Source organism: Coenobita brevimanus, chromosome 41 (assembly GCF_032717465.1).
Source record: "Coenobita brevimanus isolate Jiangsu-jjx chromosome 41, ASM3271746v2, whole genome shotgun sequence".
Classification (NCBI taxonomy): Eukaryota; Metazoa; Arthropoda; class Malacostraca; order Decapoda; family Coenobitidae; genus Coenobita; species Coenobita brevimanus.
Window position 1 is genome coordinate 19528363 of NC_136994.1, and position 18279 is coordinate 19546641.

At 42.4% G+C, this 18279-nt stretch overlaps 1 protein-coding gene across 2 annotated transcripts in view; it reads right to left on the minus strand.

The window, feature by feature from the left end:
* Positions 1–11030, minus strand: part of RtGEF (Rho-type guanine nucleotide exchange factor) — a 40611-nt gene extending 29581 nt beyond the window's left edge. Inside the window, exons 1-2 of one of the 2 annotated variants that reach the window (XM_080270572.1) lie at positions 10980–11030; positions 710–835 (exon numbers count right to left, since the gene is read on the minus strand). In XM_080270572.1, coding sequence (XP_080126698.1) covers positions 710–778 — 69 coding nt within the window. In that variant the 5' untranslated portion in view covers positions 779–835; positions 10980–11030. Of the gene's footprint in view, positions 1–709; positions 836–8264; positions 8322–10979 lie in introns of those variants that run through there. The other variant, XM_080270571.1, reaches the window with a different exon arrangement.
* Between the last annotated feature and the right edge of the window lie 7249 nt (positions 11031–18279).

Sequence of the window (18279 nt, forward strand, 5' to 3'; positions counted from 1 at the left end):
TGTGGTGAGACTGGGGAGAGACTGACTAGAAGTGTGTGAATGAGGAGAAGGAGGAGAAACAGAGCGAGGGGGATCAAGGCTGTGGAGGAGGGGAGGGAGGCAGGGGGAGGGAGATCAAGGATGAGGAGGAGGGATAGCTGACTATGAGTGTGTGCGTGATGAGGAGTGGGAGAGGAGGAAGCGGAAATCAAGGATGAGATAGAGGGAGAGGGGAAAGGGGAAATCAAGGATAGGATGAAGGGACAGGGTGTCGAAGTATACGAGGGTTTTCTGAGATGGAGGGAGGGAGGCCTGATGGTAGAGGACTGGGTGATATGGAACTTACTTGCTTGTGGCCAGAATTAATGGTTGCATTTTAAGTGGTACAGGAAGCTTTGTACCACCTCTTCCTTCATGATTTATTTTCCACATTAACATTCTCTTGTGTGTTAGTTATACTGTGTTTATACTGACATAGCACCAAAAACATATAAGAGAATAGTGAAGTGTAATGTGCAGGCTAAACCTTTATGAGGTGCTAAGAAACCTAAAAAAAAATCACCTCTGGAGTTTGACTATGGAAAGACAGACTGACAGAGATACAGATATAAATATACTGACAGAAACTGGCAGACAAACCGACAGATAGATATACAGGTAGGCATCCAGATATACAGGTAAACAGGGTAACAAACACATACAAGCCTAGACTGACAGACAAGGCACCCACCTCATCATTATTCTTTCCCTTGAAGTTGTAAAGCGCTTCCACAATCATCACACCATTCTCGCCCGCCATGGCTGCCTGTGCGGGGCCTTGCTGGACGCTCCGACAGTTACTCCTTACATCCAAACCCTGCTGGCAGATGATATGGTATTTTAGCTTAAGAGAAAAAGAGGATGGAAAAAGACCTTCGAGAATTGCTGGCAGAGAGAAGTGGATGGAAGAGCTTAGGGAATTGCTGGTTAGTTGAAGTGTGTAGTGGATGGAAAAGCATAGAGAACTGCTGGTTAGCTGAGGAGCCAAATGGATGGAGCTTAGAGAAGTCCTGGATAGTTGAAGAAAGTAGTGGATGGAAGTGCTCAGGGAATTGCTGGTTAGTTGAAGAGAGAAGTGGATGGAGGAGCTTACGGAAAATCTGGTTAGTTAGAAAGAGAAGTGGACAGAAGAGCGTAAAGAATGGCTGGTTAGTTGCTTAGAAAACTGCTGGTTAGTTGAAAAGACAAATGGATGGAGAAGCTTAGGGAATTCCTTGTTAGCTGAAGAGAGATGTGGATGGAAGAGCATAGAGAATCTCTGGCAGCCACCCTATTCAGTCCCTTATCTCTGAGGTCCCGCTCTATGACCTAGTCCTCAGTAAAACCATTCAGTATGAGAGGCCTTTCTTTAAGCTGAACAAAATAATCTGGCATCAGCAACTAAAAAGGATGTTGCCTGTCATAGGAGCTCAAAATTATACATTATATGCAACCACCATTCAATTATACAGTATGTATGAGTACATTGAAGCAAATGTCATTCCGTATACAAAAATGCTAAACAATTTTTTACTCCAAACAGCAACAAAACAAAATGCCCTTCCCTCACACCAGCTCCTGGACGGATGCCAAGCTCCTTTGTTAGTACAGGCATTTTCTCTGCTTGTCAGCTTAGTATGTTATCATCTCTCTATATCTATTTACTGTTTACTTGTGGCACTATGTATCACTTTAGTCTGTGTGAAAGTAATATATGCTGAATACTCGTAACCTTGTCTTTGTCACAACTGTCTTTAATATTCTGGTAATGCCATATCACTAACAAAACTATAATGTTCAGATTTTCATCCTTTTTGCAGCTTATTTCATTTAGCTCTATGGCATACAGAGACAGTGCTAGTGTTCTACTACTTTATGTAACAGTTCTTTGTGACTAGCACCATAATCTAGTGTCAATCTCTTCTTACAACTCAGCAATCAAGATGAAGAGAAGGGAGTTTTAGGCCAAGTTAGAGGAAAATAAGTATAGGAAACCATAAACTTTTCTAAACACATCTTTCACATTCCAGTACTTCTCCACATCAGTACCAACACAAACTACAACTCATACAAACACACACTGCTCTCACTGTAAAGCATCCCTCCACTACAACATTCTTTCTCATCTCACACACCACACTACTGCAACACACTCTGCCCTCACCATAATGCATCTCTCCACACAACAACGCACTTACTCACCTCATGAATCTCACTCTCACAACACACTCACCTCATGCACAACACTCACAACACAACCTCACTCTCACAACACACTCTGCCCATACACCACAACACACTTCACAATCTCTCTCTCTACCTACAGCCAGACAACATAATCCCAGAGGAGGTGGTCACAAACAAATCACCTCCATGCCATCCTGTCCTGTGCCATCAAGCTGCATTCCTCTCAACTCTCACCACCCCCATTCATCCTGTCCAACACATCCCTCTACCGCTTCCTCGGACTCCCCCTCCATTTTACACCACCCTTCTTCATACATCTCACCATTTATACCTTATCCTCAGCCTCCCCCTCCCCCTCCATCTCACTCACATACTCTCCTAGTCAATCTTTCATTCTACATTCTGTGCACACTCACTATTTTTACCACAGTGACAGACACACCACCACACTCAAACACCACACTACTTTGTTTATTTACACGCCACTTGCTGTGTAACGTGTCAACTTTTTATCAAGCATCAGTGGGTGTTCTGTTTCATGTCACCAACTCATTCATCTTGCCAGCCATCGAACAGAAGAAAAATTGTACTTGGTATGTTTTCACTGGATGGAACTAAGAATCTGACTCTCTGTTACTCTGCTTTGTTTCTGGACATTGGTTCCTTCTTCCTTAAACACACACACACACACACACACACACACACACAACACTGTATCATGGTTCATTGAATTTCAGACCTCCACGTTGCCCTATCACCTGTCATTTTGCTGCCCTCCCCCCAACTTACACCCCCTCTCATATACCTCACCACTCCATCCTCCATCTCATCCTCGGTCCCCCTCCTTCCCTCTCCCCCCTCCACCTCACTCACATACACTCTCCTAGTTAGTCTCTCACTCTCCACCCTTTGCTGCCCTCCAACAACGTACACTCCCCTCTCTCATATACCTCTCTACTCCAGTCCACCCCATGTTACCCCATTTAGAGTGTACTTGGTGCCTTCATGTGGTGGCACTGATATAACCAGGTGGCTCAACTGCCTAATTATATAAACATCTCTCAAATACTTCCCCATCCCAACAAATGGAGGATGGTGAACTGCAAGAGAAGGGGCAACTTCAGCCTGCAGTCCACTGGGTTCACGTTTCAGATGAACCTCAGGCCACAAAAGATATGCCTGGGTAAAAGACTGACCCAAACCCTGACAGAATATTACTATTAGGTTTATATTGCTTCGTGTATAAAATTGAGAGAGAGAGAGAGAGAGAGAGAGAGAGAGAGAGAGAGAGAGAGAGAGAGAATGTGTCTGTATACACAGGTACACATGGAGAAACGGATGTATGTATTTTGTGTTCCAGTATGTTTATGCATGCTGACATCATCATATATGTATGTATGTATGATTGTATGTATGCATGTATGTATGTATGTAGCATGTGCGAAAATACCTACCATACCAAATGGCCACAGGATCTACTACGAGCCTGACCTAATCCCGTAACACCACAATTAGGTAACAACACACACACACACACACACACACACACACACACACACACACACACACACACACACACACACACAGTTACCTTTGAGTTTCGATAGTATAACAGCAACACAAAATTCTCTTCAAACTGGCAGATCTTCTTTACCACAATGCACAGTATGAGAAATAGCTTTACAATTCCCTCTTTCTTTCATTTTCTCACTTTCTCATCATAAGCGTGAGTAAATCGTTAAAAAAAGAAAATAACTCACTGGAATCTTTCGTTACGTAATGGCAGTATTTTTTTTTATCATATTTTTCTTTGTTTTCTTCAGTGCCACATTTTAAATTTGTTTATCTATAATTTTCTTTCGTATAATCACAATATATTTCACTAACTGCACTTTTTAATTACCTGCGTTATTCATTACTAGTTTTTCTTTGTTTTAACGTCATTTCCAGTCTTCAAAAAACACGTAAACAGTAAGAATGATGGGTGAGATGGAGTGTTCGTAAGACTGCGTGTGGGTGAGATTGCGTGTGTGCGTGTGCAGCCTAAGATTGTGTGCACGCGTGTGTGGTTTGAGATTGCCTGCGTGTGTGCGTGGCTGGAGTGCGGTGGCCCCGTGGTGAGTGAGTGACAGTGGTGAAATAAGGGGAAATGGAGTCACTAGTCTGCCAGCCCCTGGGAGGTGGTGGCTTCTGTCCAATGGGATCTCTCTCTCTCTCTCTCTCTCTCTCTCTCTCTCTCTCTCTCTCTCTCCTCCTATGACGTCTATCTTCCCCCTCCCCTTCGTTTCTTACACATTTCCCTTCCCTCCCTCCAATCACTTCTTCCCCCCCCCTTTCTCTCTCTCCCTTCCCCCTTCCCTATCCCTCTCTTCCTTTCTCCTCTCACCTCTACATCTTTCTCTCGTCTCTCATTCCTTCCCTTTCCTTCCCCTCCCCGTACCCCTCCTTTCTCTCCTCCTCCCCTCGTTCTCTCCACCCCTCCCCTTCATCATTCCCCTACCTTCTCTCCCCTCTCCCCACTTACTTCCTCCCTGCCCTGTCTCCCTCCCTTCTCTCCCCCCTCCCTCTCATTACCCCCAGCTCCTTCCTCCCTCTGCATCTTCGCTCCCTTCCCCTCCCCCTTTCCTTCTTCCCCCCTCTCCTCTCACCCTTCTTTCCTTCCTCCATCCCTCCTTACCTTCCTCAGTATCTCCTTCCATCCTCCCTTCCTCAATTTCTTCCTTATCTTCTCTCGTCTCCCCCCATCCCTCCCCCCCTCTCTCTCACGTTCTTGCTTCAGGAAGTTACACACACACACACACACACACACACACACACACACACACACATTCCATCTGACATAAACATACATGAACCAAAACACATACAAACACATCTCCTTCCTTCCTCTCTATCACACACACACACACACAGACACACACACACACACACACACACACACACACACACACACACACACACACACACACACACACACACACACACACACACACACATTCCATTCAATATAAACACATACACTGAAAATATACAAACTCTCTCTCTCTCTCCCTCTCTCTCTCTAAGACTGGTAAATTTCTTGAGTGACCTCACTGCTATGTTTAGTAAGTGAAAAGAGGAGGAGGAGGAGGAGGAGGAGGAGGAGGAGGAGGAGGAGGAGGAGGAGGAAGGGTGGGACGAAGGGAAAGAGCCGTATATGAATGGTGGAGAGAGAGAGAGAGAGAGAGAGAGAGAGAGAGAGAGAGAGAGAGAGAGAGAGAGAGAGAGAGAGAGAGAGAGAGTTATTACACAAGCTACCGTGTCATAAAAATAGCATCTAGGAACAGATTCAACGTTTCGTATTCCTTACACTGATGATGCTGGTAAATATAAACACAAAAAATAATTCTCTGGTCCAACAGCCACGAAGGAAATCACACACACACACACACACACACACACACACACACACACACACACACACACACACACACACACACACACACAAAATCTTACACATCTATTCACACATTAATACATCAATTTCTCTCTCTCTCTCTCTCTCTCTCTCTCTCTCTCACACACACACACACACACACACACACACACACACACACACACACACACACACACACACACATTCCTTACATAGTTGGACCACACTAGAGCCACACAAAGGAAGTAGTACACAGCTAAAAATAGTGAAACAGCAGATCAATCCAGTTTCTCTTCTAGACCTCTTCCTATCACTCCACCTCTCCAATTCACTGTTTTGATGGGAGAAGATGTACTGAGTTTTATGATTCTCTCTCTCTCTCTCTCTCTCTCTCTCTCTCTCTCTCTCTCTCTCTCTCTTGGCACCTCATCTTCATGCCTGCTCCTCTACATTCCCTCCCATCATTCCACATGCCAGTTGGATGGGCCAGGCATTCAGCTTGATATATGCAATGTCAACATTACACATTCATCACTACACACTCCATCATGTACACACTCGTCCCTACAACACCATCATGTGCACACTACTCGCTAAACACACCATCACGTACCCACTGCTCACTACACACACCATCATGTACACACTCCTCACTACACACAACACATCCACAATCATGTACACACTCCTCACCACACACACCATCATGTACACACTCTTCACTACACACATCATGTACACATTATTCACTAAACACCATCGTATGTACTGGGGCTCACTGCTCACAAAATACCAGTCAGAGGTGAACAAAGGTGGTCACCCTAACCTTAAATGCTGGGACTCGGTAACCTAGCCCCGAGCCCCTATGTTTGTCTGTTTATCGAGGCTCCAACATGCTTAAATGTGTCAACTTGGTCACCTAATGGCACCTATCAATGCAGCTCAACCTCTAGCATCTTTTCTATCAGAGAGTGTGGCCTGAGGTTACATCCCCCACACCACAACACACTCAACTCACACACCACACAATCACAACACACTCTACCCTCACTATAATGGAACCCCCCACACCACAACAAACTTAATTCATGCACCACACATCACAACACAATCTACCTTCACTGACATTCATCCCCCCACGCCACAACACACTCATGCATCACACTCTCACAACACACAAACATCTTCTATGCCTAATAAAACTGGATGGAAAGAGCATGAACAAAATACAGAGTGACCCACATATAACTTTTTTTTCCACTCCGCAAGGTGCTTCTCAAGTGTGTGGGAATGGCCATCTCGACTCTGCCAATGTCTAACTTGTATCACTTAATCATTTCTTACTCCCACTGCTACACCCATGCCCACATCAGCAGACTGAGCCATCTCCATAACACACAAGATACCATACGATGAGTTTCTGGGAGGGGGGAGGCCAAGGATGAGATGGAGGGATGGAGTGGAGGGGTATATAAGAGAGGGGGGTGTGAGCTGGGAGCAGGGTAATGAAATAGCAGGGGACAGGGCAACATGGAGGTGATTTGTTTGTGGCCACCCCTTACAGGATTAAGGCGTCTGGGAACAGATAGATAGATAGATATTCTGGTACAGCCATATTTACGATCTAACGTGTTTTAAAGATGTTCCCATACCAAAGAGTTGCAAGCTATGGAGACTGTACCCAATGCTGTCACTATGGCGTCTCTCCTAACATAAATAAATCATCCGACACTAGCAAAAACAGAACAAAAAAAACACCCCATCATGGCAAAGGGACAAAAAAATAAACATATGAAGTGGTGATGCTGCCAGGGAGGGGAAATTATACCTGAACTGTCTGCCAAATGGGAAAAAAAAGAAAAAAAGGGAAGGCAGGTGGGGTATTATGAGATTGGTGTGTGTGTGTGTGTGTGTGTGTGTGTGTGTGTGTGTGTGTGTGTGTGTGTGTGTGTGTGTGTTGGAGAGGTGGGGTGCTTGTGTAACTCCTTTCCTTTTTCACTCACTTTTTGTCTTTTCTTCCAAGAATAACCTCCATCCCATCCTGTTCCGTTCTGTTCTCTCATGTCTAGTTGTGGTCTGTTCTGTCCTGTTATGTTATTCTCTCTGGCAAGGAGGTGTATAATGAATGGCTATGCTCTGTAATGTGGTATGCAGACTGAACACATCTAAGCATTCTCTGTCTATGTATCTGTCTGTCTGTCTGCCCATCTATCTATATCCAGACACCTTCATGTTCCCCTGTCCTTTACCATCTGACTGCCCTCCCTTCAACTCACACTCCCCTCTCTCATACATCACTCCATCTCATTCTTGGTCTCCCTCTTCACCTTCACAAACTGTTTTAATAATATTCTGTAAACCTTTGCCATCTTTGTTTCTCTTCCTTCTACTCCGTTCTTCTTCCAGCTGTGATATGAATGGGTGGCTTCAATGCACACTTACACAAACATCCCTCAACTCTTCCTAGCCCACCAAAGGACTGCAGAAGATGGGGAACTTTAGCATGTAGTCCACTGAGTTCACATTCTAATGATCCTAAAGCTGCAAATACTACTACTACTATTACTACCATACTGTTAAGCCTACTACTACAACTACTACTAGCCTACTCTAGCCCTTATCTAGTTTGTGTCCAATGTAGTGTCTCAGAGATGTCCTACCCTACCTTCATGTGTGTCCATGTCCTGCCTCATCAAACACCTCTCTCCCTCCTTACTTTTCTTCTCTCCCTACCTCCCTCCCCCTCCCCCAGGTCCCCAGTAATCCCTATATGACTGCGAGCAAGAGAGTCGGCAGGCGGGACGAGACACTTGCCAAGAATCCACAGTTATATTTGGTTCCTCCTCACATACCCTCCCTCATTTACCTCTCTCTCTCTCTCTTTCTCCCTCTCTCTCTCTAGGTTTTCTCTTCCTCCTCCCCCCCACGCTGTACACTCTCCCACTTCCATTTTCACACCTTCATTCTTCTCTCTCAGTCATCTTTCCTTTCCTCCCTTCTCTCTCTCTCTCTCTCCTCCCTCCCTTCTTACATTCTTTCCTCCTCCTCCCCTCCCTCCCTCTCTCTCTCTAGTTTTTCTTCCCTCCCTTATCCTTACTCTCTCACCCCTCACTTCCTTCCCTTCATGGTTTTCCCTTACCTTTCTCTCTGTCTCTGCATACCTTCCTCCCTCCTTCCCTACCTTGTCTCCTCCTCCCTCTCTTCTTACCCCTCTCTCTCTCTCTCTCTCTCTCTCTCTCTCTCCCTACCTACCTTCCTCTGAACTTAATTCCCTTCTCTCTCCCCCACCCCCCAATTTACCTCCCTCTTTCACTCCTCTCTCTAACCATCCTCTTCCTCCCTCCCTCCCCAACTCTTATACTCTTCTACTTCCATTTCCTCCTCCTCACAGTTCCATCATTTATATCTCCCTCCCTCCCTACCTTTCCTTCTCTTTCCCTCCCTCCCTCTCTTGCTTTCTCCTTCCTACCTTCCTCCTTCACTGTCATCTCACTCTCTCTTTCTCTTCCATCATACATTCTCTCTTTCTCCCTCCCTACCCTCTCTCATTACCCCCCCCTTCTCTCTCTGACATTCCATCGCCTCCCTTCTTCCTTTATAGCCTACTCGCACAGATACACATCCACTCTCATTCTTGTCACTTCCTCACTTATTCACACACTTTCATTCAGCTCTCTCACTCTCTCTTTCTCTCTCTCTCTCTCTTTCAAACAAACACCTGCACTAGGCCAACAACAAAGATGTTACCCTATGCTGATCACATGCATGAACCCAAAATTATGTGTACTAAAGTAGTCAGCACTGTGAAAACTTTGCAACAGTAAAGTTCATGTAAATATTAATGACCATTGTGCTTAACTCCTTCAGTATGACACATCTTTCCTAAAAAGAATAAAAACTTCCAACCGTTGTTGACCAACCCTGGTCTGTCTGGCTGAGAAGGCCCATCAACCACAGGCAAGCAACCACCCTTGGAGATCTGTCCCCTGCAGGGAACTGATATTCCCCTACAGCAGACTGTGGCTTGTCACAGCAAGGCATGGGACAGACTGTGGGCATTGAGTTCCTGGGTGGACACTGCTTTTGTGTCTTTCCACCCAGTTAACAGAAGCATCATAGTACGGTAGGCTTTTACATCACCCCATTATCTGGTTATATATTTATCACCCGGCATTATAAATGGTTTTTCTGGGTTACAGGAAATATGTCACTCAGTGCAGAGCCATCTAAAGTGGAAAGAACATTAATAAAACGTGACAGGACGAAATGGAAACGTAAGAAAAGGACGGCAGACACAGAAAAAAGAATACCAGTAACATAAGTACAGAAGTACACAGCACTATATCAAGTGACTGGATGATGGCTGCCACCACCTATCACCACATGCCGGCAGAAAGACTATTTTACATACAGTACTGTAGTGTGTCCACAAGACATTTGACAAACTACTGGAGGCTATACTACCACTAATTTTGTTTTAAAAATGCTGTATGAAGATGAGTTCAACTTTCAACCATTATGGAGCCACAACTGCTAATGACATTCCTGGCTTTTGTTCATACTGTATATACTTACTTGTACTGATAATATTTTCTGGCAACTAATATACAGTCTGATTCCAATACATAAATTTAAACCATACTAGGAAAAAATATATATACTGTATAAAGCATAAAAAACTATATATGCCATCAAAATCACAGGGTTTGTGGAGACTTTTTGGCTACTATTAGACTTAATTAAATTGCCTGACAATCATAAAACAAGTTTACATTATTTTTGTCATCACAGGGATATGGTAAACAACATGATGAAGTATATAATATGCTGGTTTATTCAAACTTTTCCTGCATAAATGAACAGCAAAGGACAAAATATATCAAATGTGAAAGGCCCTGAGCACATAACACATCTGTGGTAGAAATGACCTGGCTGTGAAGGGTGGGACAAAAATTTAAATCAAGGACTGCCTGTCACACCTTGCTGCAAAATATATAAACTTTTCCTGTATAAATGAGTGAAAAAATATAAAATACAGAGAATGGAAGACAATGAACAAATTATTTAAACTCTGAGGGCATTGCCTGCCCATGATACGATGGGTGGGGCAAAATTTTGGGCGAGAGCTTCCTATTTCACTTTGCTGTTGTCAATATTATATAGAATAGAAAGTTCTGAGCATAATACTTACACTTTCAGGGAAACAGTGGGAGTTCTTGGACCATTAATTAAACTTTTAGGCACATTACCTGGCCGTGACGATGGATGGAGCTGAACTTACGAATTTTACGGCGAGGGTTGCCTGCCACACTACGCTGTTGTTAAAAATATAATGAGAGGAAAGCTCTATACAAACTACGTAAACTTTTGGGGACCTTACCTGGCTCTTGCTAAAGGTGGGGCAAAAATTTAGGGCGAGGGCTGGGACGTCTGCCTCACCTTGTTGTTGTTATCTTTTAGGAGATTTCGGCACAAATTTTTAATCGGCCTTTCATTCTTTTAAGTAAATATTAATAGCCCTTTTCAACCTAGTTATTAGTCTCTTTAATAGTGTATACTTTTATTTTTTCTATCCTTGTTATTATCAGGTTATGCTATTCGGCTTAGGAAACAACCCACGTCGGGGGAAAATCTCCATAAATAACATGTACAAGTTCAGCGCCGCTTCTATCACTTCATGCAGCCGAAGAATGAAAAATCCCTTAGACTGGAGCTAATAACCTCTCTCATTTTTGTCCGTTTCATCTATTCTCCTCCCTCTTCCTTTCTCACCATATTTACTTATTATATGTGCTGAAGAGGGATGCCTTCAATGTTGGCACTGATGTAACCAGGTACTAAAGCAGCCGGGTTACACAAAAGCCCTTTAACTGCAAAAGAGCAACTTCAGCCTACACTTTGCAGTTCACAGGTTCATGCCTGGATGAGACTGGTACCACAAGAAACTGACTTTGTTGCCTTGGTCTTACCCTGCCTCACCTACCTACCCAGTCCCCTCCTCCCAAGTCCAGGCCACCTCACACCCATTTACCTTTCTTGTTCCTATCACACCTAGCCTCCATCTCCTACACCATCCCACTCCCACTCACCACCTTTCCCATCCTTCACCATTCTGCCCATATCCTTCTTCCCCACCTGTCCAGCCTCACCTCTGACCACCTCTCCATGCTCTTCATCTGGGAATAACCAAGAGTAGACTTGTAACCATTCAGAGGTCCAATAAATGAGCTGCAGCTGACACACTGCTGGCACGGCACAAAGGGAGCCAAGAGGTGGAGGAATGCCTCATGTTTTTTAGAAGTATTTATCCATATCCACAATCCAGTCCTTTAATACCCCAGCAAGAGTGTAGGCGTAGGTGCCCAAGGGTAAGTTAGTCATGAGATTTAAGGTGACAATGACCAGTCTCTCTCACCTCTGAATGGCATTCTTTAAGAAATTAACTTCAGCCACCCCTCATAGAAATCCTTACAAGCTTTATCTAGTTGGAGCACTTTCACCCAAAAGTAACTCAGTAACTCACATAAATCAGGGCTTGCCTACAACTACCATTGGTAGTAGTTGCACCCCTTCTCCTGAAATCCATCTTCCTCCTCCTTTTGAGGGATAGGGAAGTAGTCAAGGGATGTTTGTATAACCAAACAGGTGAGACACCCAGGTATATCAGTGCTCCTTCATGTACTTATTTTAAATAATATGCCTTAAGGAAGGCCCAAACACCTCTCCCTTAAAGATTTATGTCACTTATTACACCTTACTCTTCTCTTCTGTGCTACTTAAATCATTCTATGATCACCATATTTCACATATACTGTATAGTGAGCAGAACAATATGAACTAGCCATAGCCATTAATAAACTGCTAGGGTAGAGGTGTTAGACAGGTTCCTTACCCCACAAGAATACAAAACTGCAGGTCTCAGGGATAATAATGAAACCCAACTAACTGAACACCACACTATATTCTCAACAATTATTTTACAGTCAGTTCTGGGCTACTCCATAACACACCAGTACATACACTTCACTTTATATATCTAAATGCTGGTCTGACATCCAATATATACAGTATATATATTTACAACTACTGGTTCACTTTTATTTTTACATCTTTTTCATGGTATTGCACAGTCATGGAGATAGAGAATAAAAGTTCAGATTCCCTTTGACTACAACTTAACTAAATATAATGCTTTTTGAACATTATACTTAGACTGAATATTATAACACTTATAGCTAGCTCACTCCCACCTGACAGAAAAATGCTACCTGCCCATATCACATACTGAGCTATTATTGGAGATGGTGACTGAATAAGTTGCTACCTGTGAAATGTTAAGGAAATGATATATGGATGTAGCACAGCACATCCTCATTTTATGAATGGGATGAGTTTTTGAATACCAATCACATTACAACTGATCATATAACAAACTTAGTGGTGCAGCAACTGTATAAGCAAGAAAATTATAGAAGGAGAAATCTAGCATCACAGCAATCATAAAAAAAGGTCTTAAATTATTACTGATCATAAATGCAAATGATGATATACCAAACAATAATATCACAAGGAAGAACTGTATTATTCTGTCACTAAAAAAATGGTAACTGGCTAAATATGGACACAAATCTCCATCAGGTACGATTAAACTGACTATAGGTACTACCAAACACTACAAAGTTCAGGTAAATTGCGAGAACCTGTTGTACAAAATACCAAATACGTCAAGACAAACATCAGGTCCTCTATGGTATTTCTATATATTATGTCCGAAGCCAACTTCCTATCAGTATGACAAATATGTTGATTCTCTATAAGGTACATGTACAGCTTTTATCATCATCCAACAATTAGTACTTTCACATCTACTGTACACAACTTGCAGCCATTCTGGACGAAGTCTAAGGTTTTTATTCTTGTCAGTTAAGGAAGCTCCTAACACAAGTTCCTTAGCTATTTATTTTTGGATATGACTGGTTAATGCTCTTTAGTACATTAAATACAAAGAGTATGACAATATTGGGAGGATTTATGTACCACAGAAGGGGAAAATAAGGTGTAATAAGCAAAATACACTGCTTAGGAAAAGGGAAGGGATTAATCCCTGAGCTAGACCTCATCAGATCATATAGCCCTGCTAGGGTTACAGGACAGCGCTACCCCTCACAGCACAGCAGCCACTAGGCGGGGAGCGAACTCGCAACCTCACGATTACGAGCCCAACATCCTATCACCGAGCTACCGCGCTCCCCAGCTTAGGAAAAGATGTTTGGGAGATTCCTTAACCGAAAAGAGTATGGACCTCAGGCTCATATTCTCAATGGTTAAGAACTCCCTAACACCTTTTCCCAACTGATTTATTTTGCTTATTACACCTTACTGTAATATTCTGTGTTACGTAAAACCTTCATGCATCACCATACCTTTCATAAATAACACACAAAAGATTACTTACCAGCCATATCCAAAAAATGAATAACCAAGGAAGAGGTGTTAGGAAGCTTCTTTAACCAATGAGAATACCAGCCCCAGTTTCCCTGTTACAGTCTTTAGAGATCTCTGTATAATGTAAAACGCAGCACACAATATAGATTACATTCCTAAGTTTCTCAAGTGTCCTCCATAAAAGCAATAAGTGATATGATGACTATAAAGGTGAGTATCTCTGCATAAAGGGTAAAAGAGTGCCACTGTATGCAAATATGTGCATGTAATTGTACACCTGGGCCATATAAAATACTCATTGGTTAAGGAGGCTCCCAGCGATGAAAAGGCAGACCTTCTTGCAGTGGCACCAATAAAACCAGGAAGTGGCACTACCTAGTTATATACTTATCCTTCCCATCCTATCCAAAGCCAAGGAAATGGTAGACAGCAGGAGGAGGGCAACTTCTGCCTACAGTCCACTGGGTTCACGTCCTGATGAGGCGGGGGCAACAACAAAGATGGTCCCAAACACCTCTTCTTTACCAGTTTATTTGTGAAGAAGACTTGGTAATACTGAATCTGTATTATCTTGTACTGTACATTAATTATGCAGTCATGTTGTATGCAGTCATGTTGCTATTAAAAAGACACAAATAACACATAAGAATATTAACCATCCCACAGCTGTGGCAAATCTAGTATTCTATTCCAGTTAATACCACATAATTTTTATTCAGCTGTGAAATTAACAGGATACTGATAATATTAAGGCAAAATAGTTAAAATGCTAAGAATGGGGTGCTACAAAACATTCTAAGCTGATGAGAAAACACATCCTATACTCCACACTAGTCAGCCTATCTGTAAACCACACCTTCTCAGTCACCATCCTAGACTCAAGGAAGATAAGAGAGAAACTTATGGATAAATATAAACATACTCTGTGACACTGATTACCATTTTATCAACAGAAAGATATTTACCTAAACCAATTAGAGGCAACTGTTACAAGGTATGAATCTATATATTTTATCAATACAAAATCAATTAAAAAGCAACTGTTGGAAGGTACAAATCTATATCATTTCATCAACAGGAAGAGAATTACCTTAGCCAATTAGGGAAAACTGTTAAGAGATGGTGTGAATCAACAGATGAGTTGACTGGCATGGAATACAATGCCAGAAAGCCTCCTAGACCATGAGTATAAACATTGCGTATTATACATGGTCACTTTACTACAGTTGGCACCAAACCTCAGATAACTACTACAGTATTTCCAAACAACCTACACACAATGAGATATTTTTTACAACACTAAAGTATCAATATGCAAACATGTACAGCACCTGAACAATTATTTAAACTGAGAATGAGAGCCTCAGTTTATCAAAATGTGTATAATTATGTGACCAGATGAATTATAGCAAATGTTGGAAAGGCACTTGGCAAACCAGAACAACTTTTGTGGATGTTATGCCTTGAGCAAAAGTCTGCCAACAATCCCCTGCCAACACCTTCCAGACTCTCACAGTCCTCATTCTTTCATAAATGACAGAGTATCGTTCCATTTCCCATTCCTTCATAAACAATGGAGTATCCTTCCATTCTTTCCTTCATAAATGACAATGTATCTCCATTTCTCATTCCTCTACAAAGGACAGAGAGTATCTTTCCTTATACTGTACGTACTCATTTGTCGTGAGCTTCATACTGTTAACACATAAAACCAGAGGTGTTGGCAAATTTCACTTTAACACAGTATCTTCAACTGCAACAATCAACAGAGAAGTGTCTGCAAACTTTTGATCAAGACAGTACCTCACTCTACACTCATACACAAGCAAAATACATATACAGCTTCCTGAAACTTGTGGTATGGTTGACAAATATGACGTATATACAGAGAATCCTCATCAAATGCCAGGGAGGTGCTCTAAAATACTGGTATCACCATTTTGATCATACAACCAGTACTCTACATGAGGGGAAATAGAGTCAGTTTGTTCTCATCACACAAAAATCCTTAACCCTTTTCAGCATGGTATACAAGTGTAGTCAGACTGGAGTTGATTTGACTAGTAATCAAGGAGACTCATTTCCTACCTCATAACTAAGACTCATCAAATTTCAGGCAACCACAACTAAATACGTGAGGTGTGGTAGTGATCATTTCTGTCAGATGAAAAGAAACCAACAATAACAAATCAGTTTTAGAGGTACACACACAGTTTAAAGTCCTTGAACAGTGTGTTAACTAAAGACACAGCCACTACAGGCATTTGGATCATGGAGGGGGGTGAGAGAGGACAAGACCAAAGATGAGATGTAGGGATACAATAGAGAGGTATACTGTATGAGAGAGGAGGGGTGTTAGTTGTTGGGGATGGCAGCAAAATGGAAGGGGACAAGGCTACATGGAAGAGACTTATTAGTGGCCACCCCTTATGGGATTAAGGCATCTGGCTATAGCGACAGGTAGATGGATAGACAGATTTGGGGTTTTGTATTGCGTCCTCATTTCACGAAAGTTGTAGCTTTAGTTCATCTCCTGTTCAAGGACTTTCAACATGTACACAACAGTATTTTAATAAGACAATTTTTCTGCAAAATAACAAGAACCTAACACCAAAAATGAACATGAAACAAGGCAAATTATAATGGGGACTAAATGTGCTATGAAACCTCAACATGAAAACAGAAAAAAAGAAAGAAAAAAAAGTCCATATCACCCCTTTTCAGATGAAGGGGACACCAGGCTACTGTAGTCCCGCAGATTCAGGGGTAGATGACCAGTCTACTCCCCTTGATGGCCAAAAAACTAAGGGGTTCAGGGGTAGATGATCAACCTACTCCCTTAATGGCAGTACTTATATTAAAAAAAAAAACAAAAAAAAACAAAATTCACCCCTTGGGTATCAAAACCAACAAAGACTGTTCCTGCAACTGGGGTGTTCAAACCACTACACCACCAGTCAGAATGAACAACATCAAGTGAAACCTACCTACCATCTAAATACATCATTATGCTAGTCTTTGGCATAATTCAGAATATCAGTTTTCATCACACCTCAAAAAACTTCAATTATACTCCTTTTACCTTAACCTGGCCTACAGTTTCGTCCTTTTGCAGCTTATTTCATGCAGCTCAGTGGCAGAAAAAGACAATACTATGGCTCTACATCCTTTCCAATGCACTTCTTTGTGACTAGCATCACCTTTGTAGTGTTACTGTCACAACTCAGCAGTGAAAAAGAAGAGATAGCAATTTTGGGCCAAGTTAGAGTAAGAAGTGAATAAGTTTAATACTGTACTTACAACAGTTTCCACAAAAGCTGTATTTCTACTTTTCAAACTGCTTGCTGAATACAGAAATACCCCATCCCATTCTACCCACTATGAGGTGAAGGGATTTGAGGCTAGTCTACCAAAGTTCAGTACGGTAATGACCAGCCTACTTCCCCTTGTGGCATTACAAGATCAGTAAACCTCAGTCACTACACAAGGATCAACCCGACACAAGCTCGGCATTCCAAATGCAGAGTTCTAGTCAATTATTCATTTACCCTTTCACACTAACAGAGACTTGGCTACCATAGGAGGAGTATTGGTAGTAGTAGTAGCAGTAGTACTAGTAGTAACAGTAGCAGTAGTACCTGTAGTAGTAGTAGCAGTGGCAGTAGTAGTACTGGTAGCTGTAGTAGTAGTAGTAGTAGCAGCTGTAGTAGTAGTAGTAGTAGTGCCGGTAGTTGTAGCAGTAAGAGTAGTAGTATTTGCAACCACAGGCTTATGTGAATGTGAACCCAGTAGACTGCAGTGTGAAGTTGCCCCTCTCCTGCAGCCCACCTTTTGTGGCGATGGGGAGGGAGTTGGAGGAGGTTTGTATATCCAGGCAGCTTCACCTCCCGGTCATATCAGTGCCACCACATGAAGGCACCCTTCTCCAGCACCTACACAACAACAGTGCATATCATTTAAGCTGTAAGACACCACCCATGTCACCGGCAGTATTTGCATGAAAGAATTAAATAAACTGAAACCAAAGGAAGGAAGGAATGACGGAAGCAGGAAAGATGATAAAAAGGATGGATGGAGGGAAAGATGGAAAGAAGGGAGGAAATGAAAGAGAAAAATGACAGAATGGATGGAAGGAGAGGGAAAGATGGAGAGAAGTAAGGAAAGAAAGGTGGAGGATGGCAGGATGGATATAAGAAAAGAGGGAAAGATGGAGAGAAAAGAGAATGGCAGGATGG